At 44.7% G+C, this 25,453-nt stretch overlaps 1 protein-coding gene across 1 annotated transcript in view; it reads left to right on the plus strand.

Moving 5' to 3' along the window:
- The window catches only part of SMYD2 (SET and MYND domain containing 2), a 267,680-nt gene that overhangs the window by 126,959 nt on the left and 115,268 nt on the right, over window positions 1-25,453 (plus strand). Inside the window, exon 3 of the mRNA XM_085612913.1 lies at window positions 2,355-2,465. Within this exon, the coding sequence (XP_085469039.1) occupies window positions 2,355-2,465 (111 nt within the window). The remainder of the gene's footprint in view (window positions 1-2,354; window positions 2,466-25,453) is intronic.

Genomic DNA, 25,453 nt, shown 5'->3' on the forward strand with positions numbered 1-25,453 from the left:
TCAAATCACTGGTTGTGATGAGAAGGAATTTACGTATATATTTACCTTTTATCATGCTACCGTGAGACCTTAACATGGTCCTTCCATTCTAATGGTCATGCCTTTTGAGAATGTGGACAGCTGTTCCTTGAGGTTGTTGTTCCTTGAGACCGTCTTCCTCATTGCAATTCTTCTGCACGTCGAGTCATTGAACTAATATCCGTACAGCCTCCAAATCCCACCTTCTCACCTGAAAAGTTGATGCTTCGGACTCTGGCATGTTTTCTCCTTAAAGTAGTGTTGCCCTAACATGTGGGGCAGTCTATCACACTCCCCAAATGTTTTTCTCCACCACTTCCCTCTAGGGAGAAGGAGATGCTTCACTGGTTGAATCACAAGAGAGTCTTAGTTTATTGATTGGAATAACAAGCTCCGAGTGGACAACCAACTTTTTGCTAGTTTCACCTGTGCAGAGAAAGGCAAAATAAAAAAACTGTACTTACCGAAGCTAATGGTCCGTACCAAGATGTGCTATTCCTTCGGCAAGAAGAAGCCTACTGAGGACCTTCAGCCTCATTCCGTGAGAACCAAAGCTGCCTCTACGGCTATAGCTAGGAGTAGTGTAATGCTGCACATCTGCCAGCGTGCTACATGGGTGTCTACCCACACCTTCAAAAGGGTAGTTTTCTCATAACTCTCTGGTCCGCAGGGAGGTACATTTTGCCTGTTCTGTCCTGTATGACTTTCTGGTGTATAGTCCACTCCTTATACCCACCACCGTAGGAGTCTGGAGGAGAAGGGACTGCTTTAGTATCTATTCAAAAGGTAAAGAATCTGTAGATAGAAGCATCCAAACGTGTTGCTACTAACCACAGATTTCTCTCCGCCTTCTCTTGCCCATTCTGTGGATTGTGTTCTAGGTATTAACAAGGTTCGATGTTCGCTTTTGCCCACTTTCACGAATCTTAAGCTGTTATTGACGTCCACAGATGAGGAATGCTTGGTTGTAAACTGACATCAAGGCGCTTATGTACAGCTCTGCACTCACACTTTGAGGGGCGGGATGAAGCCTGTGGACTCCAACGGCGCCACCTATCAGCGTGGGGGAGCAATTGCTCAAATGTTCCGGATCCAGTCTGGCACCTAAAGGAATTCAATCGGTGAGGAATCTGCAGCTAAATTTAGTACCCACCAGACAAAAAAGACTTACTGAAAGTAAGTAACTTGTTTGCCTCGAAATCCGGCCAAGGAGTTCATCTTTTTAAATTACTCATGCATGTGTCTGACACCTCTTGAAGCTAGGTTGCAGTACCTTCACAGAAGTCAAGAAAAGCTTGGATTCACGTTCTGTAATTTTGAGTAGCCTACGGTGGATGCAGGTGTTGCATAGGTGCCATATGCATCAAGGTTCTGCCGATTTTGAAAAAATCCTCCTCTCCTCCATTACAGTACTCCGATGGGATAGCTGGATCCTAATGAGCTTCTCCCATACGGAAGGGAAATAGACTGAAATTAAAGCAAGATGGCCAGCACCGTTGTCTGTGATTGGTCATTATTTGCATCGCGGAACGTTCTAAATAAAAAAGTACACCCAACCTTAAGTATATCTAGCCTACTACTGTTCAGGGATAGGTAAAGATACTAAAGTGGTATTCTTGTGATGTGCCATTTTGAACTATGCTGAGCTAATCTTACATTACTACTAACACTTAAGAGCTGCAGAGACAACAGGAAGCACGCATAGGATTGTGTCCAGCACATCAAGTGAATAAAGAGGCACGTTGCATGTCTTACAAATAGCAATTTTCCCTCCTTCGCTTGAACTTGCTCAGCTTCGCCATTCACCTGTGCCTTGCCAATGTAACCTTTAATTCTGGATGGGCCAGAGGTATTGCATGTGACTTAAGCTCAATACCTGCTTGTAAATCACACCCTCTTCCTTTCCCCCCTCTCGAAGAACACCTTGGAACACACCTTAATGGATAATGAATTCCGAGCATGGAAATTGGCTATTAGATTGGGTGTCTTTCTTTCAGGGATCCCCTTCATATCACTAGTCCCCACTATTGTATATGCTGTGTCCCTCATAGTGTCAATCCCACATGAATATTAAGTCAGGGCTATAAGGTACTTGGTTCTACACACAACCTTCAGGCCTTCATGCAAAGTGTACATTTTTGGGAGACAGACCTCCTAGTTATTCGTCGAAGTTTACATAACTAGTTTAAGAGTCTGTTACTGTGAAATGTGTTATCCTGTTATCTAAAAAAAGTAAACTACTTAAACTGATATGTAATTGATAATAGTACAAAGTAATTCATCTGTTGAATAATTTTCCCGATTTTTGTAATCTTTTTACTTTTTTGATCTTTTAGAAATCAGACTGGCCAATGCACAAACTGGAGTGTTCGGCGATGTGCGCGTTTGGACAAAACTGGAACCCATCCGAGACTGTGAGATTAACTGCAAGAATTATCGCCAAACAGGTGAGCCAGTTGTTTTAGACAGGTGCCTCAAATGAGTAGTGAATCTTATTCATGACAAAATTTACCAAAATACAACTATAATTTGCTTCGTTGGTGCCCTAACTGAAGATAGTTGGTATCAACCCTCCAGGTTCTATGAAGATTTCTTACAGTTGAGGCTTCTCTGATAACCACAAATATGATTAAAATGGGGTGGGGTCAGTCACAGCTTTGAGTTAATATTTATTCAAAGTAGCGGTGGTAGCTTGGACCTGTGCAAATACCCTGGGTATTTATAAATACTTGGAAATATTCTGGGTGATGGGTCTATATTAGTCCCCTGACGAAAACATGAACTCAAGCAGGATAAGGAATACAATTACAGATTAATTTAACATGTGGAAGGGGGCACTTTGGGGTTGGAAGACCTCACATTATTACCTGCGTCTGTTATTATTCCTTAAAGCGGAGGGAGGTAAGTATATGAATGAGCATTTGCACCATGTTTTCTGGCAGACTTGGTGCAAATGCTTATAATACCACCTCCAGTATAACCATCCTACTTGCTCTTTGCAATCAATGTTTGTATATATATATTTGTTTTGTAATTTATTTTGACTGGAAAAAAACTGTTAAAAAGGTCTCAAATTCGTCAATAAATATAGCAAATTGATTTTTTGGTTTGCTAACAATATAGGCTTTGCTTGACAAATCTTCACGAAACTTTTCAAAAAGAAGTCTCATCCACATCTGCTCCTTACAGAAAAGATTCAGGGTGATTTGGCAAGTAGAGGGCAAGAAAAGGAAGGGGGTTACATAACTGTTTTCCCCAAGCAATTTTCCTTCTAAAAATTGAACAGCAATACATCTAAACGGTATGAAACACACATATATATATATATGCACAATGCACTATTTATGACCTTGCACATTACATTACTCATGACAATGGTCAGTGACATAACTCAAGACATCTCAAATGACATCATTGATGGCACCATCCCGTGTTTCATAAACCTTTCTGACACTTAGATATACTAAGCTACAGCATAAGTTAAATTAATATTCTTTCTGTACTAGTAATTAGTCATTTTGTTTCTAACATATCACATCTGTGTGACTGTCTGTATCAGTGTGTGAGTGGATGTCTTAGTGGCTGTATGCATGGATGTGTAAGTGTGTGTGTTGCTGTAGTGATCTGTTAGTGGGTATGTAAGTAGCTTTATGGGTGAGTGAGTGGTTGTATTAGAGTGTGTGGGACTATGGGTGAGTTAATGGCTGTGTGAGTGGCTGTATGGGTAACTGAGTGGCTGTACGAGTTGCTGTATGAGTGAGGGAGTGGGTGAGTGAGTAGCTGTTTGAGTATGTTTATAGGTAAGTGAGTGGGTGTTAGTGGCGGTGTTGGAGAGTGAATATCTGAGTGGCTGTAAGGGCGAGTTAGTGAGTGTGTAAGTGGTTGCATGGATGTGTAAAAGTGTGTAAGTGGTTCTGTGGATGCGGGTGTGTGAGTAGATGTATGAGTGACTGACTGACTGTGTCAGTGGCTGTATGGGTGAGTCTGTGGGTGTGTGAATACCTGTATGGGTGATTGAGTGGCTGTGTGAGTGTCTGTAAGAGTTTATTAGTGGGTGTGTAAGTGTATGTAAAAGCACTGTCTTTTTGCAAGTTATGATTAGCTCTACAATCTGTAATACATGTAACAGCTGTGCAAACCAAAAATGGCTAATTTAACTTTTTTCACTCCCTTTTGTGCCCTGTTTAACTTCCATGCCAAAGCAAATCTTGTGAACTTTTGGCTTTTGAAAATTTCATGCAGGTTTGTTGAATGGTTCGAAAGTGATTGAGAACACAAAAAACAACTTTTCGATGGACTACGGCATTGCTACTACCGCCACTTTAATATAAATTACCAAGTGACAGTTGCCACTGTGTATTTAAGCCCCACCCCCGCTTTCCATTAAAAATGCTTTTATTAATTTGCCTGCAGCTATTAATTCCACTGCTGGAGCTGCACCAAATTGGGAACTTACATAGTGTAGTCAGCTAAAGTTTGCCGCGCCAATTTTCATGCAGTTCAATGAAGGGGGAAGGAAAGTTAGGTTTGCTCAAACCTACAGCAAAAACCACAGAGGGATTTAGACCAAACTTGGCATGTAAAAAGAACTTTACTCTTAAAGCGTGCTTTTATTGGTTTGGTGAAAATCCATTCAATAATTTATCAGAAATTAACATTTGGAAAAGGCTTTGGGAGGGCTGGCAAGGATTAACACTTGTGTATGCCTTGCCTGTTTAAAATCACAATTTTGAAAATCACAATTTATGTCAATCATTGATTTGCTGCTGAAGAAGGTTCATTTTTTCCTGACATCTTGAAAAAAAGAATTATGTAAAAATTAAAAAAATTAAAATTCTAATTTCCGTGCTGTGAAAATAAAGGTGTATGACTTCAGGGACGTGCTGGAGGGCATTCAAATGCAAGGAAAATGGGGTCAAAATAAAAAAAGAATTTGCTGTGCTGAAATTGCGATTTCTAAGAAAATGGCGATCACGCAACCATCAGTTTGTATTTTGAAGAAAGGCGCTATTTCTCATGAAAAAAAGAGATTATGTGGAAAAGAACCCCCTCTTGGCACGGCCAAAAGCCCTGCACAGCGGGAATTGCCCTGCACAGCAGGAATTGTCCACCTGTGGCATGGTAGACTGAGTGTCTGGTGTTGGCCAGGCCCTGCCCCCACAACGCACTGCCAGTGGCCACCCCCAGTAAACAGAAAGCTGAAAAAGCCCCTAAATGTGCCAGTGATGATATGCAAGGCGCAACACACTTCATAACACTTGCAGCTTGCCATTTTCAATATACCACTTTGCAAATGGCACAGAAAAAATGACTGACAATTTAAAGCAAAGCATGGCAGCTACTAAGATTGATGATGAGTGTTGCAACCCATAACTGATGCGTTTCAGAACTGTTTTGGGTTGTGTTCACTGAGCTATAAAAAAATCGACTTTAACTGAGTATTTTTCTTTGAATTTATATATACATATACATACCCATTACTCATGGGTACGTTTATATATACTGCCTTAGTGTATCATAGTGGTTAATAAGATACAGCAGGGAGATAAAACACCACCTATCAAAGATCATATCCTGAGGTTAGAGCTACTCTAGACTACTTCAGCTTCAAAAGAGTTGAAAAACCAATTTGTTTTGGAAAATATTTAGCTGCTAGTCTTTTCCCTACCAGTTCTCTTTTCCTCTGTGTTGTGCCATTTCTCATCCTCTTCTTCAGGTCCCAGCTTACTGTATTACAAAAGCTTTGCAGCAGCAATTCGTGCTCCATGTAGTGTTCTGCAAGTGATTTAAATAAAAAATTATGATAATAGGATATGTGTCATTCCTCAGCCATAGCATCATCACTTAAATCTCATTCAGCATCAGCTGGGGCAATGATTAAAATATGTTGAATTGCAACTATTCTTTCCTTTAGTGCGCCCTCTTTAAGAGTAAGTACTGTTTGCACTGAAGTACATCACAGTTGCTTTTCTCTGGTGTGTCTTTCTATGGAATGAAGCTTTGCTTGACAAATTACCTCTTGCCTATATGTTACAAATGTCAGAGGTAGCCACACGTTTCTGCCTTCATCCGCCTTCTTGGAGGTGTATGAATCAAATTTTTTGCCTCAAATACAACTTTTCCCCTACAGACTAAATTTCAATTTGTTGAATATTGTTTACCTAGATATCTCTCCCTAGGTTTTCTCTTTTTTTCTCCTACTAATATTAATTTTAAAAAGGGAATGAGTGGTAGTGTGAACGCTATCACAGCATGTTACCCGTAGTTTTCTGCACGGACACTATGTCTCCAGAACTGCATGTTCTTCCCTATACTTCCTTGTGCCAGTGTGTGGCATACTTTGGCAGGTGTCATTATGAGGATGCCTGCAGGAAATGCTACAGGTAAACCCACTTGGGAGCACGGAGAGATACCCATCTCCTGCTTTATCCAAAAGTGGCCAATGCCATGCTGATATTTAGACATAAATCTTGGTTGCTTTGGCTACGTGGCATCTTCTTCTGCAAGAGACGCCAACGTCGCGTTATATTAGAAGCTTGTGTCAGTCTCAGGAAAGCGCTGTTGTGAGTGGTCTGGTTTTCAGGTGCAAATGTGACTCTCCATTGTATAGGACCTTTTAGTCACAAGGTAAATGTCTAGAACCCATTTACAACATATGATCGAGCTCCCACTACTGTCTTCCCAATTTCTTTTTACTTGCATTATCAGCTTTGGAGAGCACGTTTTATACCTTCCACCCTAGTTCCATTGGATATTGCGTGTCTTCCTAGAAGGCGTTCGAACCACATGGTCATCAGATGTAAGCTAAACCTCTGTAATATATAGCATCTGGAGATGGTACTAGTGCTGTGATGTCTGTGGAGCAGCACCTATAAAAAGCATTGCTTCGGAAGACAGGATTGACTATGAAGTACCTCTTTTACAGAGTACTACCTAGCATCTAAGCCAAGACTGAGATCTCCTAACATGCCTCTCCAAGAAGACCTACTAAAAGGGTTGTTAAGAGCAATCTGCTAAATGGATAATTACTGACAAGGCCTAAATACCTTAAATATGTCAATGCTTTTGAGGCAGAGCATCACTTGCCTTCATCTCTCAGATCAAATTGTGACCACAGTTTTGTCTTCAACTTTTCCAATTGTAACCTTTACCAGATTCATTGTCAGGATGGCAAATTCTCCGGAAGTTTGTAGGTAATTTAAGACTTTATTGTTTGATTGAAAACCATTAGAATTTAAAAACACATTCGATTCAATCATAAAGGAGACCACTGAGTAAAAAATGCAGAGCTTTTAAGTTGCTTAATAGCATTGTAGACAGATAATGTCTAGATGGGGAGCCATTGATGTAATTGGCTGTTAATGGCAGTCTAGGGTTCTGCTGTTGAGCCTGCAGGCTGAATGCCGTCCTGCATCGGTGAGGGAGATTTGGCGGCACTAGCGTTTCCCAACAGTTTTAACGCCTTGTTGACAAATTTGATGAGCCCGATATTCAGCTTGGTGTTGTCTGGATTTAAGGCAGCTATTATAGCTTGGCGGCATGAACGGACTCCTAGCCTGATCCATTCTTCCCGTAATAATGACCATCTGACTGTAAGCATTGCGGGGCATACACAAACTATGTGCTCCATTTGTTCAGAGTGGTAGCCGCACAACCTGCATTTAATACTATTGCCTGAGCAGCGCCATTCAGTAAGGTACTTTAAAAATGGCCAGTCACCCATCCTCAGAGCTAAAAACATTTGTTTCCAATAAAGTGCAAATGTGCTTGATAATTAGGGCGACTCAACCTCTGGTTTGAAATTGGAAATTACTGTCCAAGCGTGTTTCCTTTTTGACAGTGTTGCCCTGTCTGAATGAAAGGACCACAATCTGACGCTCTTCTTGATGGCAACCTTTAGCACTGTTTGGGAAAGGTTTGTTCCCCAGAGTTCTTTGACTGTGATCCAGGCGTTGCCGATACTTCTGACTGGTCTGGTTTTTCAGTATTTTCTGCCAAAGTCTGCCCAAGGAACCCTCCTGGGCGTGGCGCAGTCTGTTACAAAACTTTATAAACGTGCCAGCCTCTACGCCATGATGGTCTAATAAGCCCAGTTCAAGTCGAACTTGGGCTGGCGAAGCTGATTTTGGCAGGCGAAGAGTGCGTTTAAAGATTTGGATTATTAGTTTGTTTAGTAAAGTGCTTGTTGTGCCCTTCGTGATCTCATGCCTGTACGACAGAGAATTAATTATCTTCGCCTTCATCACTTTCAGCATAGGGGTTAGGCTTGGGCCAGGTAGCTGTTGACAGTTTCGCAGCGGCTGAGAATGAGCGGGGTAACATTTTGTCGCCTTAGCCCTATGATGCCTATCTGCCATTTCAACCCCTTCCTGAACCTTATTTTCTAAATGCGCTTTCGCATGATCAGCCATAGACATTCTCTCTTTCTTTTTATTCAACGCTTGCTTTTTTCTCATTCTTTGATCTATTTCTTTCCTCCACAACGCGTTGGCGTCAAACATGGCTTGACGAGACCGTTTGGGGAGCAGCTGCTCCTCCAGGCTCGAAAGGGCCTGGAGATCAAAGGAGCCAAACTGGGGCCACTGTAATTCAACATTGCTTTGTTTCGTATATTTTACCCATAAGGAAGAATACATGATAGCAGATGGCCCATATTTAACATGCATCTCATAACTTGGAGTTCCTTCTGGAGGAAGTGGACAGGCTGCCTCCAGAAGGGAGTGCTCTGTACATACACAACAACATAACTTACGGAACTTACTACTGACTGGCATATCTATACTTCAGGCAGACAACAGTGGGAGAAAAACACTCACCTCACTGGCTTGGCTTTTGCAAAAGTCAATACAGACAGAACACAGAGCACAAGTGGTGGATGATCAGTCCACCCTTACCCGAAAATGTTGTTCTCTTCTGCAGATGCAGGCACGAGTCCAGATCCAGACAGAGACCGCACTTAAGGGGACACCAGCGGGACGCAGTCAGGTGGCCCAGACCAGATGGGGAAGACCGTGTGCAAGACTTCTGGTCTACCGGACTCGAAATGGTCCCTCGGGTAGGGTACCTCCGTCGGACTTCCACCACGGGCCCCATCACGACCACCGGACCAGACCTACGTCTCCGTGGTGTCCCTGTTCAGGCGCCATTTGTAGAACCAAGAAAAGCCCACCTCAAGGAGGATTGGGGGCTTGGCGGTTCAGGAATCACCTGAGGCTACTCTTACCCTCCTTATATAATAAAGTGGACCCGGAAACCTTCGTCTGCAGAGAGAACCACCTTTATTACAATAGCCCGGGCTATGGAACAGAGTTCCAAGCTAGTCAGAGACAAAACCCAGGAGGCTGCTGTTTTACTCCACAGCGAACAAGCCTTATATACATTTTTACTCCACTCTTTTGGCATTCAGTCCATTGTTCAATCAGGGCGGTGTTTGCAGTTGATAACCTAATCAAGGCGATGTTTGTAGTTGATGACCTGATCAAGGCGGTGTTTGTAGTTGATGACCTGATCAAGGCGGTGTTTGTAGTTGATGACCTGATCAAGGCGGTGTTTGTAGTTGATGACCTGATCAAGGCGATGTTTGTAGTTGATGACCTGATCAAGGCGATGTTTGTAGTTGATGACCTGATCAAGGCTCGGCATTCAGACCATTGTTCAATCAGTTTGATCAAGGCTCGATCAGTCAGACCATTGTCCAGATAACCAGATCAAGGTGTCAAGGATGTTTACCAAGCAGGAAGCAGAAGATGAAAAACAAGCTTGTTTACACAGGGCGTAGGTGTCTCATGGCTTTCTGTTGATGAATTGGCTAACTGTAAAGAACAGGGGGACTTGGGTATGCGATAGTTTTGAGCGTCAGCAGAAATAGAGGCTATAGGTAGGGTTTTGTCACGAGATGGCAAGGAAATGGAGGAATGTAAGGAAATTAATAGAACCTAGTAAAAACTCATTTTCTTCACAGGTTCCGTCTAGTTGGGGGTGGGGGGGGGGAGTGGCAATTAACACTATCAAGTAATGTCTACTATGAACAAGTTAAAAAGGAGTGGAGCCCGCACACAGCCTTGTTTGACACCGGTTTTGGATCCAATCTTCCTGCAAACGTGGGAGCCTTCACCCAGCTTGCTTCTAATCCAAGTTTCCGTGTTGAGTTGGACTATAGCGTGTAAAAGGGTAGGGGTATGCCCCAGGACTCTATTTTTGCCACAGCAGGCCCCTGGGCACACAGTCGAAGGCCGCTTTAAAGTCAACAAAGCTGCAATGCAGTTGGATTTGTTGAACAGTCGCTTTCCCCATCAGGACAGTTAAGGTAAGTAAATTGGTTGTTGTGCCAGAGTTGGCCACAAAACCCTTCTGGTTAAAAGGGAGGCGCTTTGTTGTGTCGGCCCAGGCCTGCAGTTCTTCCCAAAAAATGCTAGCATAATATTTGGACTCGACGTCAAGAAGTGCTCTCATTCGATAATTATTAGGGTCATTTCTCTTCCCGTCTTTATGAATTGGGTGAATGATAGCACCTCTCCAGGACTCTGGAACGATGTTGTTTAGTCTGCAGTAGAGAAGCAGGGGGGTCAGGTAAGCTGACCAAAGACTGTTTTTAGATTTGCAGGTGATTGAAGTTGCGTGATGGCCACTGAGGTTACTGCCGAGCGTTGGATGGAAGCCTTCGTCTTTGCGCTTTTTTTAGTAGGCCTTGTTGGAGATTTCCTCACTCGCCCGATCTCATTCTAGGGGACTTTTGCTAGTGAGGGGAGCAGCACGTCTTCCTGATGGTTGGTTGGTAATGAATCTTGGTGGTTGCACGATTTCGTAGACTGTAGTTGCAGTTGCAATTATTTAGCAGAGACTCTGGTTGTTTTGCAATTTTGTCGGTTAATTGTTCCACCTGGGAGGCTAGTGAGTGCTGGGGTAGCCGGGTACCTGGGACAACTGTGGGCTACTGAAGAACAGCCTTAATGTCGCTAGAGCATCTTATCTCGTGCCTTGTCTTCTCGTCTCCCGCACCTTGTCTTGGCTTTTCTATTGAGGGTGGAGGGTGCTGGCGATGGTAAACTGTGAGCTGAGAAACAGCAGAGTTTTAACTGAAGTGAATTTGTGGCTGGTTAAAGACACTGCTGGACCAACATTGTGATTGGGATGGTGTGGTATAAAGATTAATATGATGAGGCGGCAGAGAGCTGAAGCGAGGACGGGGCAAGTAGGGCACTCAAGGCTGTGTTGCAAGCTGCACCTGAACTAGTCAGGCCGCCTCCGCAAGAGGCCAGGGGCACACACTTGCTGCAGCCGCCTGCTAAAGGGCAGCCGCGCTTGCGTCCTACAAACAATAGCAGTCACCAACAGTCCCCAGCGAGGGTCCTGCAAGGGTCTTTCCACACCAGACTTGCCAAGTATAAATCTGAATGTAGATAATTATGTTTTAGCGGGGTGTAGCGAAGTGGAATGGAGCCGGGCCGGGATGCAAAGGGAGGGGGGGAGGGGCGGCTGGCGCTTTGCGTTTGGCGCTGCAGATTTCTTCGCTCGCTCACCGCTCTCACCACACGTCGCTGCTCTGTGACCGCGACTCCCGCTGCTACACTCTGCTCGCTGTTCACGCTGCCGCTACTCCGCTTTCTCACAGCCACATGATCAGGAAAGTTTGCTTTCACTAAGGTTTACTTTAAGAGGTCCATGGTGTCTCAGACCTTTGTGTTGCGATGTAACAATCTTTGCCAAAGATGTCTCTATGTAAGATGTTGACTGGATTTGTTTGGCTAATAGATTTTTGGTAAAGGTGAGCGTAAAACAGATTAGTAGCCCAGCCTGCTGATTGCTGGGCAGCAAGAGGGACTGCCACTTTGCAACCTGCCTTGATGTGCTGGCCTGCTGCTTGCTGTCTTCTCCTGTGCCCTACAAGTGTTCTACATGTGTTCTCCAAGGGCTTGTTAGGTTGCCCAATGTTCTCTGGGAATCTTAGGGCCAGCAAAGATTTCCCCTTCCTGCCCCTGTCGTGGGACTCTGTACCTGGTGAGTTTGGCATGGGGCTTTTTGCAGGATCAGCGTGTGGCTGATCAACGGGTGGCTTGAGGATCAACCCGATGCATCGGTTTGATTAGGACCGAGTGCTCTCCGTGGGGAAGAGTGAGTGCTGCATCAGGGATTGACGTGTCCCTTTTGTGACTTGTGCCGCATCAGCAGTGCATGCCGAGCCCACAGTCTCCCTCCTCCTTGATGTTACGACGCACAGGCACTGCGTGCCGATTCAGGGACCACCTTCCTCTACAGGTGCATCGTTGAGACAAGAAGGAGGCTCCCTTCAACATCAGCATTGTTTAGATCCGCACCCAGGTAACATCTGTTTTGGCGACGTGGGCCCGCTTTCGTTCCCCCGGCACTTGTGGTGCAGCACTGATAAGTACCCTCCCTGCGGAGGCTCCCACAAACGACACTGTGGGTAAGCGAGACCCTGGGGGAGCAGTGAAGCTGTCCCATGCTCCTTTGTGGGCAGATCTGGTTATCAGCAGCTTCCAAGGTCTCTGGACTCGCTGGGCAAGCCGTCCCACACGCCCTCACGGGCGGCTCTGGTTTTGGCACGGGTTGCGAGTCCAAGTGGTCCTGAAGGGCTCCGGACTCACCAGGACTTGGGGAGCATTTTTTTTTTTTTTTAGCACCCTGGGACTAAAACGGCTTGAACCAAGAGTGTTCTCGACGATTCTCAAGGAGGATCATCAACTCACATGATGCCATCTTGCCAACTTAATGCACTCTTGGGGGTCTCCCTGATTTGTGAACAACGAACCACCTCATCTGGCCTATCGGGTGATTTCTGTAACAATAAACAGATATAGTTACACCACTTTGACCTGAATAATGTTAAAAGTACTTCAGATCTCTCTGCATGGCTATAGATAAGCCCATATCCCTAAAGTAGATTTAAAAAACAGCGATAGAAGCATATTTTGAGCTGCATGTGGTAATGCTTGAGGACATACATTTTTTATAGCGCACTACATACTGATCACTGGCACTGACCCTGCGATGACGTGGCTTTTATGGAGTACACTTTCGAAGTACTTCAGATTGCCTAGGTCTGTAGATCCACTTGTAGTGTTGTGTGAGTTTGTAATGACGGAACCTTTGTGACTCCTGATGGACTCGGTAGAACTGTGCCGTAAGCATTAGAGTGTGGTGAAGTGAATGCAGGTTTAGAATGTTGGGTTCGTGGTAACACGCAGAAGAATAAAGACGTGTTTACCAAGCTTCATGTGTGGCGTAGTCAATACCCGGGCTGGGGAGGACGCTGCAACTGGCGACAAGATAGGGGCTAGGTACCCGTAGATCGTCCATGCTCTCCCAGGGAGTTTTCCATGGTCCAGCAAACTGCTCATGCGTGCCACATGTGAAGTATGTGAAGTCAAAGCACAGCCCCAGTTCCATGTAAAGTATTTGTAGTTAATGGAAGCTTCACTGAGAAGTTAACACATCGGTGGCCGAGAACCTGCTGGGGAGGTCGCACTACTACGCAACCCAAAGCCATACATTCATTCGAAGTGACACTGCTATAGGTGGCTGCAACCAGGTTGTGAAAGAGCAGCAAAGTGCACTGTGAACAGAAGCGCTGTGAGGACGAGATCAACCAGGTGCCAGACGGCACAAAGAGACACTTACAAGCAACAAAATTTGAATACTAAAAGAGTCATCTACTTACCAGAGCTGAGCGAAGAGAGCCGTTGTGCCCCTACACTGAGGAAAGCAACCCCAGAGAAAGGACTCCGAGTTGTGCTAGCAGAGCTGTCCATACTGAAGTGGCCCACCACCAAAACTCCCAAGGTCTCCCAAGAGCAAAAGGCCCCCATGGAGACCAAGAGGGAGGTCAAAGTTATGTAGGCAGTCAAAGATGACCCAAAGACCAGCACAGAACAGGGCCTTAGAGATGGTATGGATGAAGCAGGTCCTAGCGGACAGCAGATGGTGTCAGAAGGAAGTCCACTCTCAGTGTCAGCCACTCTCGTAAATGGTTACAATACCGCTGCCTTCTTTAAACCATCCCAGTCATTCGATACCGCAAAAAAGTTGAATATTGGCGACCAATGGACTGCCTGCATAGAGACATTGGATGGTTTCATAGCTGCGATTGCAGAAGCAGATAAGAAGATTATCAAGTACCTTAAGAATCTTGCTGGTGAAGGTGTAAAAGAAGTCATAACAAAAATGCTGAGACCTGATGAACTTACATACAGTCAAATCAAAGCAGCTTTGAATCTCGAGTTCAATCCAATGCCAAATGTAGATTACGAAAGGTACGTATTCAGTCAAGGATGACAGAAAGCAGGTGAGACCATCAACAGATTTTTTGAGAGATTGGATATGCTCATCAAACACTGTAATTTCAATGGATTTAATGATGAGGAAGCTATATGCCTCAGAGAGATCGATGGATGCTTGTCAGATTCGTTCAGATGACAAATGCTGAGAGAAACTCTTTATCTGGAGCAAGTTCTCATGGCTGCCAGAGCTGAAGAGCGTTCTGATCGACAAGCTGCTGACATGGAGGCCGGAGGTGCCTAGAGTGAGTTGGTCATGTGAATGTGAAAAGTAAGCGAAAGCACAAGGCCAAGAAGTTGTGTTTCAAGTGTGGATTTTCGTTTCCACATGAAGGTAAATGTCCCACCATTGGGCGGATCTGCAAAGGATGTGGAAAAGAGAACCATTTTATGATGGTGTGCAAGGAGAAGGAAAAAGTAAGTGCGTCACTGCGCGAAGACAAAATGGCCAGCCAAACGTTCTAGAAGCAAAGTTCAACATATGCAATAAGGCCAAGCGACCACATCAGCTGAGGCAAATAGACACCAAACGAAGTTGATCAATATCTAAATCTTCGTCAAACAGTTCCTCCATATCAATATCAAGTGAAAGTGAAGAAAATGGTTGTGCCATGCTGTTGTTTACCTCAGAGAAGCATGTACACGTTGGACTGGCCGCCTGTGGGGGAAACACACTGATCTAATAGAAATCAACATGACAAACCACCAAAGTCATTCAAACATTGTCTGAAGATCACACTTATTGGTTGTTCAATACCTTTCATTATCGATAGTGGGGCATCAATAAATATTATGCCTGAGGAGAAATATAATGAACTGTCTCTATTGCCCCGATTTACACCATCAAAAATTAAAGTGTTTTAGTGGGCTGCATCAACGCCACTAAAAAGTCAAGGTTCATTTGAAGCAACGATGAAGCTCAAGAAAACAAAAGTAAAAGCACCCATTCATGTACTTCAAGGTACTTTGTCAGGCAACTGTTTACTCAGCTTCTGCAGAGCTGCTGATATGGGACTGATATCCATGAACTATAACCTGAATGCTCATCACGAAATAGTAAGTCAATTCCCTTCGTTGTTTAATGGGTTGGGAAAACTCCAGACTATGTAACTCCAATTACACATTAATGAAGATGTTGGTCCTTTTGCTCAATGACACAAAAAATTGCCTTTCACTGGCAGGAAACTGTTGAAAAATAATTTGAATCCCTCAAACACAATATCATTGAGTGTTCACTGGTCCAACTTCATGGACAAGTTTCTTCCATAGTTGTAGTTCCCAAAAAGGACAGTGAAGGAGCTGTATGCATCTGCGTGGCTATGTGTCGAGCGAACAAGGCAATTGAAAGAGAGCAACATCCAGGTCTGCACATTACCGACATAACACAATTTAATGGTGCGAAAGTATTCTCTCGTCTGGATCTGAATAAAGAATATCATGAGTTGAAACTCCAGGAGAATTGCAGGTACATTAGAACCTTTTCTACACTTATTGGTCTGTTCTGTTACAAGAGACTAAGTGTTGGTGTGTGATCAGGTGCAGAGCTATTCCAAGATGTCTTTCAATGTATCATACAGCGTACCGTGAATGCTTTCAATTACAGTGATGGCAAATTGGTTTTCGTAGTTATACAGAAGGAGCATGAGAAAGCTCTCACACAACTGTATCAGCTGCTCGGTGATGCCGGTTTAACTTTGAATGCTGAGAGAAAGGAGTTCCGGAAGACAGAGTTAAAATTCTTTGGCCATATCTTTTCTGACGGGGGCATGACACATGATCCAGCTTAAGTGTAAGCACTATCTATTGCCAGTCCCCCACAAGATGCTACGTTCATTCCTTGACATGACCAGCTATTGCTCAAAATACATACAAGACTTTGCCACGGTCAGTGTGCCATTAAGAGACTTCACAACAAAGAATGTTTATTTTCTTTGATCACATAAATGCAAGCAAAGCTTCCAGAAGATCAAACAAGCTTTTGAGATCGCTTCTGAAATAGCATATTTTGGTCCAAAGCTTCAAACTGAGGTTGTAAGTGATGCTAGACCTGTCGGGCTGGGTGCCATCCTTGCACAGCACAGAAGACACCCAAATGCTCGGAGACGTATTGTTGTGTATGCAGGACGAAGTTTGTCCCAAACTAAACGTGCTTATTCACAACCTGAGAAAGTAAGCTAAGTAGTGGTTTGGTCTTGTAAACATTTGCATGTATTCTTGTATGAGAAGCCCTTAACGCTTGTGACCGCTCATCAAGCATTATTGACTAAATTTGGCAATCCAAAAGCAAAAATGTCTCCTCGCATTGAACTTTGAGATCTGTGATTGCAAGAGTACAACTACACCATCGTGCATCGTCCAGGGAAAGACCAGAACCCTGCCACCTACTTTCCATGAGTGCCTCTCCAATGTCCTGGCACCCATTCTAAGATGGTGAAGCTTACATAAACTTCATAGTGAAATTGAGCACCCCAGCTGCCATTTTGTTGGAACAGATTGTCACTGCCACAAGTCAAAATAGTAACATACTGAAAGATATTATTACACTTCAGTCTTGGTACCCGCACCCTAGACCTCTTACCGGTGACAATGAATATCAAAAGTTTAAGAATGTCACAGATGAACAGTCCATTACCAAGGAAGGTATTAGTGCAAAGAGGTTCAAGAAATGTCATTCTGGTGAGTCTGCAAAAACAGATAATTGAGGTGGCCCATGAAGGACATCGTGGAATTGTTGTCCCTATCAAGCTCTCTGAGACAGATTCTGGTTTACACATCTCGAGGAGAGGTTGAAAGAGAATAAAAGGGCTGTCATCGAAAACCACTCAACAGCCTTTAAACATGTCAGAGTTGCCAATGCATGCATGGGAAAGAATTGCAGTGGACTTTTTCAGTCCTCTTGACAATGGACCAGTGCTTAATTTGAGCCAATGGTTTCCGGTGCTTTGCACCTGTACTTAATTGGCAGCACCAGCACTTATGACAGTCTGACACATGGTGGGCTGTTTGTCTGATTTACAGTGAGTAAAACAACAGTTGTATACTAATTCAATATGCATAAAAAATTACTATTACCAGCCGCCCATCCTAATCATATAGCTATTGGGGCCTGAATAGTCTGATTTGTCACACTGGTGTGGTACTGTCATTGGTAGCGCTAGAAGGGGCAATATGTGGTGTAGGCTGCAGTGGCCTCCTGATGAGGGCCCTGACACTTATTTTTTTACAAATTAAGCACTGCAATGGACATCCCCTGATGGTGATCATTGATGAATATTCCCATTTTCTATTGATCAAAGATCTCTGATCTATTACTCAAGAACGTGTCATTGAGAGATTAGACAGCACCTTCTCGACCTGGGGTGTTCCTGCGATCTCAAAGTCTGACAGCAGCTCTCCTTTCAACAGTTGAGAATTCAGAGACTTTCTCAGTCCTCTTCATGTGAAGCATCAGAACAGCACCCCTCTTTGGCCACAGGCCTTGTTGAACATTTCATGAGTACTCTAAAGAAAGCTGTTCTGCGTGCTGTACTAGAAAAGCTCGACCTTAAAGCTGTTTTAAATTCCACTCTTCGAGCTTATCGCTCGAACCCTCACTTAACCACAGGTGAAAGCCCTGCAACCTTGATGTTCGGGAGAGCCATGACGACCAAGTTACCTCAATGGACCAACAGACAAGCAAATACTAATGAGGAAACGCGCATGAAAAACTTTGATCATAAGAGGAAAATGAAGGCCTATGCAGACAAGCGTAAACCTGCAAAAGATATCACGTTCACTAGAGGAGATTGGGTGCTTGTTCATCAGCATAGAAAAAGAAAGTCTGTTGCTCCTTTCGATGCTTAACCATTTTATGTTGTGACCAGCAAAGGACACATGGTGACTGCCCAAAGTCTTGGTAAGTCCATTACTTCCCGCATTTCTGACATGTGGCTCGTTAGGCACTGATTTCATTGTAGAGACTGGGTCTGAAAGGACAAGTAAAGAAATTTTTTATTTAACAGAGGGGGAGATGTAGTGTACTGTGAGTTTGTAATGACGGAGCCTTTGTGGCTCCTGATGGACTCCGTAGAACTGTGACGTAAGCATTAAAGCATAGTGAAATGAATGCAGGTTTAGAATGTTGGGTTTATGGTTACACACAGAAGAATAAACATGTGTTATACTAAGCTTCGTGTGTTGTGTAGTCATTGGCATGTACCCGGGCTGGGGAGTACGCTAAACCACTGGCAACGCTCTGATTCAAAATATGGAATGGGTGAAGGCTGCGTTTTCTGAGCTGGCTCCTAAGGTGAAAGGCACTGATTGAAAACTGTGCCGTCCTAGCTCCAATTTCATTTCACGTAAAGACAGTACACTAAAAGGCACATTTTGTATCGTAGATCACAGTTTATGTGACACAAGGCAGTTAAATGTGCAGGGTATTGGTTTGGCCCCCTGACAAAGCTATCTTCATTTCTGCTTCAGGATTAGAGCTCAATCTAGTGTTAAGCAAACAAATTTGGTTATCTAATAAGTCTTAGGAGTGAATTTATAATTTACAGCATGTAAGAAAAAATCATTCTGCATAAAAGTTAAATATGCAAACTATAGTTGAAACCTCAGCTGCTGGGCCACCTGCAGATCCCCATTTAATAGCCAAGATTACAAAGAAGTGGCTTTAGGCCAGCAGCTGAGCACTGCTTTTGTACTGCATCAACAGCCAGCTTGTTCTCATGCCTCAAAGTGAAGCTGGCCTCCTGCTTCCTTGCCCTTGGCGCTATTTTCCACCGGCTTGTAGAACAAAGCAAATTACTAATTTAAAAATTATTCTTTTTTTTTTACTGGATGTGGTTTTACTCATTTTGGAAAATAAGTCTGTATTGCTTCTTTGTTGAACTTAGGGTGACTACCTTACTCCTGGTCAATGCTCACACTATCTCCAGTCTTGAACTTTTCATCTACAAATCATTGATTTCAAATCTCTTCGTCTAATTAGCTCAATGAAAGCAAAACAAGAATACAACACCCAAAATATGTTAGGCTATCGCACACAAATCCAGCAGTGGAAAGTGTGTCCATAATGACCTTGAAATCTGATGGTCTCCAAGGTTGAACTGCAATTAGGCAGAATAGTTGAATTTAGTTACTGGGCAGGCAAACAGCACTAGCATTCTGGCTGCAAATAATAAGAGGGGATTTAAAGTTAATTTCTCTCGATGTTAATGAGTGAGCTTACTGCCTGCATTGTTTTCAGGCTGTGTAGGTCACCATTTAATGCCACATGTCCTCTACACCATGGACTGCACATTGATTTTTTAGCACTGAGGAAGCTGATGTGTACCCTCGTGGAGATTGGCGCCCAGTGGCTGGTATACGCGATTCTGGTATTGATAAAGGTTCCATGGTACATGAACCAGATGCTCTGCCCAATACTCAGAAGAGTAAGACTGATATCCTCGCGACAGGTTCTGATATGGTCCTGCACAGCATACAACACCGGCAGCTCCTTTCCAATTCCACAGAGGTAGTACTGCATTTTCAAATGGAAAAAATGAAACCTACTGTGACGTCACTGATAATGGCACTAATAAAGGGCATATAACAATGGATCTTTTGTACAGTACTAGCCGCAGAAGTGTCAATGTGCTGCCAGGTTTTTGTAAACTAACTTGTTGCTATTCATCTTACTGATGTCAGAAAGATGCAAGGCAGAGTTGTACTCCTGGAGTCTAAACCCAGGACCCACAAGATCTGATTACTCTTCAGCGGAAGGCTTATTAATCAAATTACCTGTTCTACCACCTCACAGCAATGCAGTACCCAGCCTTAAAACTGATGCTTTCCCAACACCGGATTCCACCCGCTCACCTTAACCAAGAGCTTTAAGAGGAGGATTTATTATTCAGATGCAAGCACTGGATTGCTCTTACAGAAGCTGGAGGTCTTGTTTATTATTTTACAGAATTATTTCACTTGAGTGCTGATAATTCTTCTACCTTTTGGTTTTGATTGTTTTGTTTCTCATATAGGGTAGCGTTTCACACATGCCATCCCAGTATTTATTGCTAAGATTTTGAGACGTTAATAGATTTAATATCCCCAAGTCATTAAAACATTTTCTTTAATATCTCTGGTCTAAATTCTCATGACAAAGCAAGTTCTGATTCTGGATTTACATTAGTATGAAGAATGACTGTTAAATATGGTTTTCAGAAAACTCCTATTCTACACATGCATTCTGTCACCTTCTACAAATTGCCTTTGTTATTTGGAGTCCACATTATCTGTTGAGCACTTCCATCAGTCCCTGCTAAAGAGTTGTTTGCAAAAGCTCAGTTTTGATATCAAGGCAACCGCCTTCCCTGCCTTTATTGACAGTCTTCAATGAGTTTCGATGGGGTCATTAGATAGGAACAACAATGGTCCTAAAGCTGTCATCTGAATAAGGACCAGGGGTGTGGCACAGCTGAAGCAGGATCCAATACCTCTCTCCAGATAGCTGGCCCCTAGCATTTGGCGGACCATCTCCAATCCTCACCTAACACTATATAATGCTCATCCATATTGGCATACAAAATATATGGAAAATGGGATTAAAGGCGTACTTTCCTCTAAGGCACGTCTGCAAGTAAAACAAAAAAGTTCTTTTTTAAGTTCAGAAAAGCTTTATTGATATCCTGAAAGGTGTCTATACACAATTCACAAAATAAAACTCATGTCAGTGCAATGAAAGTTGCAATAATACATTAATAAGAATTTGGACTCATAAATAAAAAAAAGGATAAAAACAGTCAAAAAAGTCACAAGAACCACTAATATTAGAAACATTAAGGGGATTCAAGGGGGTTTTAAAACTTCTTGTTGCAATGGTTGCAGTATCTAATCTATGATTGTGGCAAACAGTATACCACCATGCCTTGTAAGGAATTTTTTATAAAATATTTCCAATTTGCAGTAATTTGTTGAAATGCAACCACTAACAACAAATCAATAATTTTGACATCCAGCGAAACATTCTCCCAAAAAGAAGATAAACTGCCTAAGAAAACATTGGTAAAAGAGAAAGGACATTTAGTGCCGTAAAACAAGTTAATTTGAGACCACACTTGTTTCCAGAAAGTATGCACAATTGGGCAGGTATAGATCATGTGAAACAAATCAGCATTTGGGGAGGTACATGTCCAGCAAGCATCAGGTACAGTTGTAAACTGCTTACATAAGACATTGGGTGTCAGGAAAAGCCTATTATACACAAAAAATAACGTCTGTGTTAAATTGGCTGCTCTAGATGACTTACGAATCTTGGCCTATATTGTGTTACATCGGTACACTGGCCAGGATACCGTAAAATCCTTTTCACATGCCTCTTCCGTTTTAGATTTCTGCCGAATAGAGTGATTACCTTGTAGAGAACTGTATATCGTAGAAGCCTTGGGTGTGGTTTTTAACAATGTGTAGAGAGGTGAGGTGGAGTAAGGATTGGTGGGAGCAGCGGGTGTAGCAGAAAGTTGGTTATATATATCCATCACCGCTTTTTAAGTAAATCATATTTATGAATAAATGAGGCAAGCATATTAAATAATTGACGAAGTGAAGCAAAGGGTAAGAAGTCTGATTATGAGAATAGTTGATGTATCCAAACTAAACCTTTTTGTCTCCAAGACCACCAGTAGAATGACTTGTTACGAATGAGCACGTTTTTGTTGTGCCAGATTGTTGAGTGAAGGAAGGACTCCATAGCATCATGGGTAGAGGGAGAAACAGATTCCAAAAGTTTGGAGGTTAATTTAAGAATGGGAGTAGATAGAGACTGCGGTTTGCGTGAAAAGGAAAGGTATTCAGTAAAGGAGAAAGGGGACAGGAAGAGATGTTCAATTGTAGCCCAAAGGGGACAATCCTCTGTAGAATCTAACAACCAAAGAGAAGCCTGACGTAAGAGGAAGGCTTTCTGGTATGTCTAAAATCGGGAAAATTAACTCCCCCTTCTGTCTTAGGACGAATTAGTTTGGATAAGGACATTCGAGATTTCCTATTATTCCAAAGGAAAGAGGAGAGGATCGAATTAATTCTCTTAAAAAATTTAGCAGGAATAGGGACTGGTATATTAGAAATGGTATAAAGAATTATGGGTGAAAAGATCATTGTTATAGTATCCAAACGACCCCACCAGGATAAGTATAAGGGATGCCATTTAGTGGATAGATCTGAAATTTTTGAGAACACTTATTCATACAGAGGGCAACCGTGTCCGAAATTATAGGGGTAATGTAGAGTCCTAGATATTTAATGTGGTCAGGTTTCCATGTACAAATTAGAAGCACTAAAGTCAGCCTTAAAAGTAAACTTAGTTCGGGGCAAAATCTCGCATTTATCATTATTTAATTTGTAGCCAGAAATCGAAGAGTAAGCTCGCACTTCTGCTAAAAAGGCAGGGATTGAGTCATTTGGTTGTGACATAAAAAGCAGAATTTCTGTAGTAGGGGATCTCTGTGTATAGTCATAATCTAGTGAATAGTCCAGCCCATGTGCGCGGACCCCGGAGCAATAAAAATAATCTCTTTAGTTGTCAAGCCATGCAGACCTGCATCTACACTTAAGAGAGAATTTCAAAGACAGATAATGCAGCCTATATCCACAGGCCACACTGTCCAGTACTTCAACTAGAAAGAATTCCACCAACAACCACCAACAGCACTGCCTGTCCAGCTTTTTCCACAGAGAAAAACCTGCCTCTTCCAGCAAAAGCCTCTGGAATGATAGAGAAGAAGGAATGGACAGACAAGCCCCATAGGCTGCCATTATGTGGCTCAGAACAGGATACTGTGCCTTTAAGAAAACTTTCCAGGACTTTTCCAGTATCCCAGAATGCACAGCAGGTCCCTTTTACTTCCAGTTCTTTTTTCCGGCTCCTGCTAGCAGGACCCTGGAGCATTGAGCTCTCCCTTTTCAAGGGTTTATTGGTGATTTTTGTCAAATTTTCAAGTCTTTTAGTGTTGGGACTTCCTTCTGGTGTTGTCAACATGCCTGACTTGTTTGACAAGTGTCCAGAGTGCGATAGGAAGAAGGCTAAATCAGACCCACACAGGGTGTGTATAGGCTGCCTTCCCCAGTCCCATATGCCGGAAGAGTGTGAGATCTGCCACTCGTTCTCAGCCAGGACCCTGAGAGAAAGAATGAAGATTAGGCTCCAAGTCCTGGAGGACAGAAGGCTGAAGGCACAAGGTGGGTCAGGAGGGGCTGATTCTGCCCATGCTCAGGCCTCTAGGGGGCTCCCCAGGGGCAGGAAGACCGGCAAACGCCCCCATTCTCCACCGGCGTCGATGACGTCGACAGGGATGACTACGGTCTGTTCGCCGTCTCCCCAGGGCTCTGGGGAAAAGCGACGTCGACGTTCAACGTGGAGGGAGCTGATCAGGCCGCCGTCGACGACTTCGGCATCATCTGCGTCGTCGGCGTCGAGGCATCGACGTCGAGATCAGGCCCGGTGTCGGCGCTCACCGTCGAGGGGAGGTCGACGGTTGCCGTCGGCGAAGAGGAGACGGTCGCCGTCGAGGCGTTCGCCGTCGAGGCGATCGACGTCGAGGAGGCGATCGACGTCGAGGAAGCGATCGACGCCGACGCCGAGGAAGCGATCGACGTCGAGGAAGCGATCGACGCCGACGTCGAGGAAGCGATCGACGCCGACGTCGAGGAAGCGATCGACGCCGACGTCGAGGAAGCGATCGACGCCGACGTCGAGGAAGCGATCGACGCCGACGTCGAGGAAGCGATCGACGCCGACGTCGAGGAAGCGATCGACGCCGACGTCGAGGAAGCGATTGACGTCGAGTAAGCGATTGACGTCAAGGAGGCGATTGACGTCAAGGAGGCGATTGACGTCAAGGAGGCGATTGACGTCAAGGAGGCGATTGACGTCAAGGAGGCCATTGACGTCACGGAGGCCATTGACGTCACGGAGGCCATTGACGTCACGGAGGCCATTGACGTCACGGAGGCCATTGACGTCACGGAGGCCATTGACGTCACGGAGGCCATTGACGTCACGGAGGCCATTGACGTCACGGAGGCCATTGACGTCACGGAGGCGATCGACGTCGAAGAGGGATTCATCGACGTCGAGGAGGCGCAGGGGGCGCCCGGACACCAGGAGTCCCTCGACTCAGTGGTATATACGCCACCTCCTCCTCCGCCACCACCGCCTCCTCCTCCTCCTCCACCTCCTCCTGCTATTCCGCCTCGCAGGCCTTCGGGCCCACCACCAGTTCCGGTCTCGTTGCCCAGGTATCCGATGCCGCCGCAGGAAACTCCTAGGCCGCGGCGCCAGGGTAAGCCACCGTCGCCGGGCCCGGCGAGGCCGGCGGACAGACCGAAGCCAAGGAGATCGCACTCCCGCTCCGGACGGAGAGGGAGATCGCGGAGCCGTGGGCGTTTGTCGTTAGCATCGAGGCGACGCCACAGGAGGCGCAGATCCAGATCACGCACTCGATCATCTGCCAGGGACTTCTCGCCGACGCTGTCGGACTCGCCCAGGACGAGGGTGTCGCCGGTTGACGATCTGGTCTCCTTCCAGGAGGTACTACTGAGAGGTGCAGCCAAGTTGGGAATCACGGTGACGGTACCGACACCTACGACGTCTGTGATATTCGAGACGCTGCACAAGAAGCACCTGTCTCGCCCCCTGCTGCCTCTCGTGCCGGGACTGGTGGAGCCCGCTATGGAGTTGTTCCTCACTCCGGCAGAGACGAAATCCGCCCCCTCCCGGCTTATGAAGAAGTATCGGGCCCCGGACTCGGACCCGACCTTTTTGAGGATGGACCCTAAGCCGGATTCAGTCATTGTGACGGCGGCGAGGAAGCAGCATGCTACCACCCCTTCATCGACAGTTCCGCCCGACAAATAGAGCCGATGGCTAGATTCGGCGGGCAGGAAGGTCTGTGGGACGGCGGCTACCACCATGAAGGCGGCAAGTGCCGGGGCTCTGTTGGGGCGTTACGACCGTGCCCTGTGGGAATCTCTCCAGCAGTACGCGGAGCTGCTGCCTCGCGACAAGAGGGAAGACTTCTTGGAGACTTTGCGCGAGGGGATGCTGGTCTCAAATCAAGTGATCAGTGCGGCAGCGGATGTGTCCCTGCAGGCGGCGCATGTGTACTGTCATGGCGTCC

The sequence above is a fragment of the Triturus cristatus genome, chromosome 6, assembly GCF_964204655.1.
Source record: "Triturus cristatus chromosome 6, aTriCri1.1, whole genome shotgun sequence".
In the NCBI taxonomy this organism is placed as follows: Eukaryota; Metazoa; Chordata; class Amphibia; order Caudata; family Salamandridae; genus Triturus; species Triturus cristatus.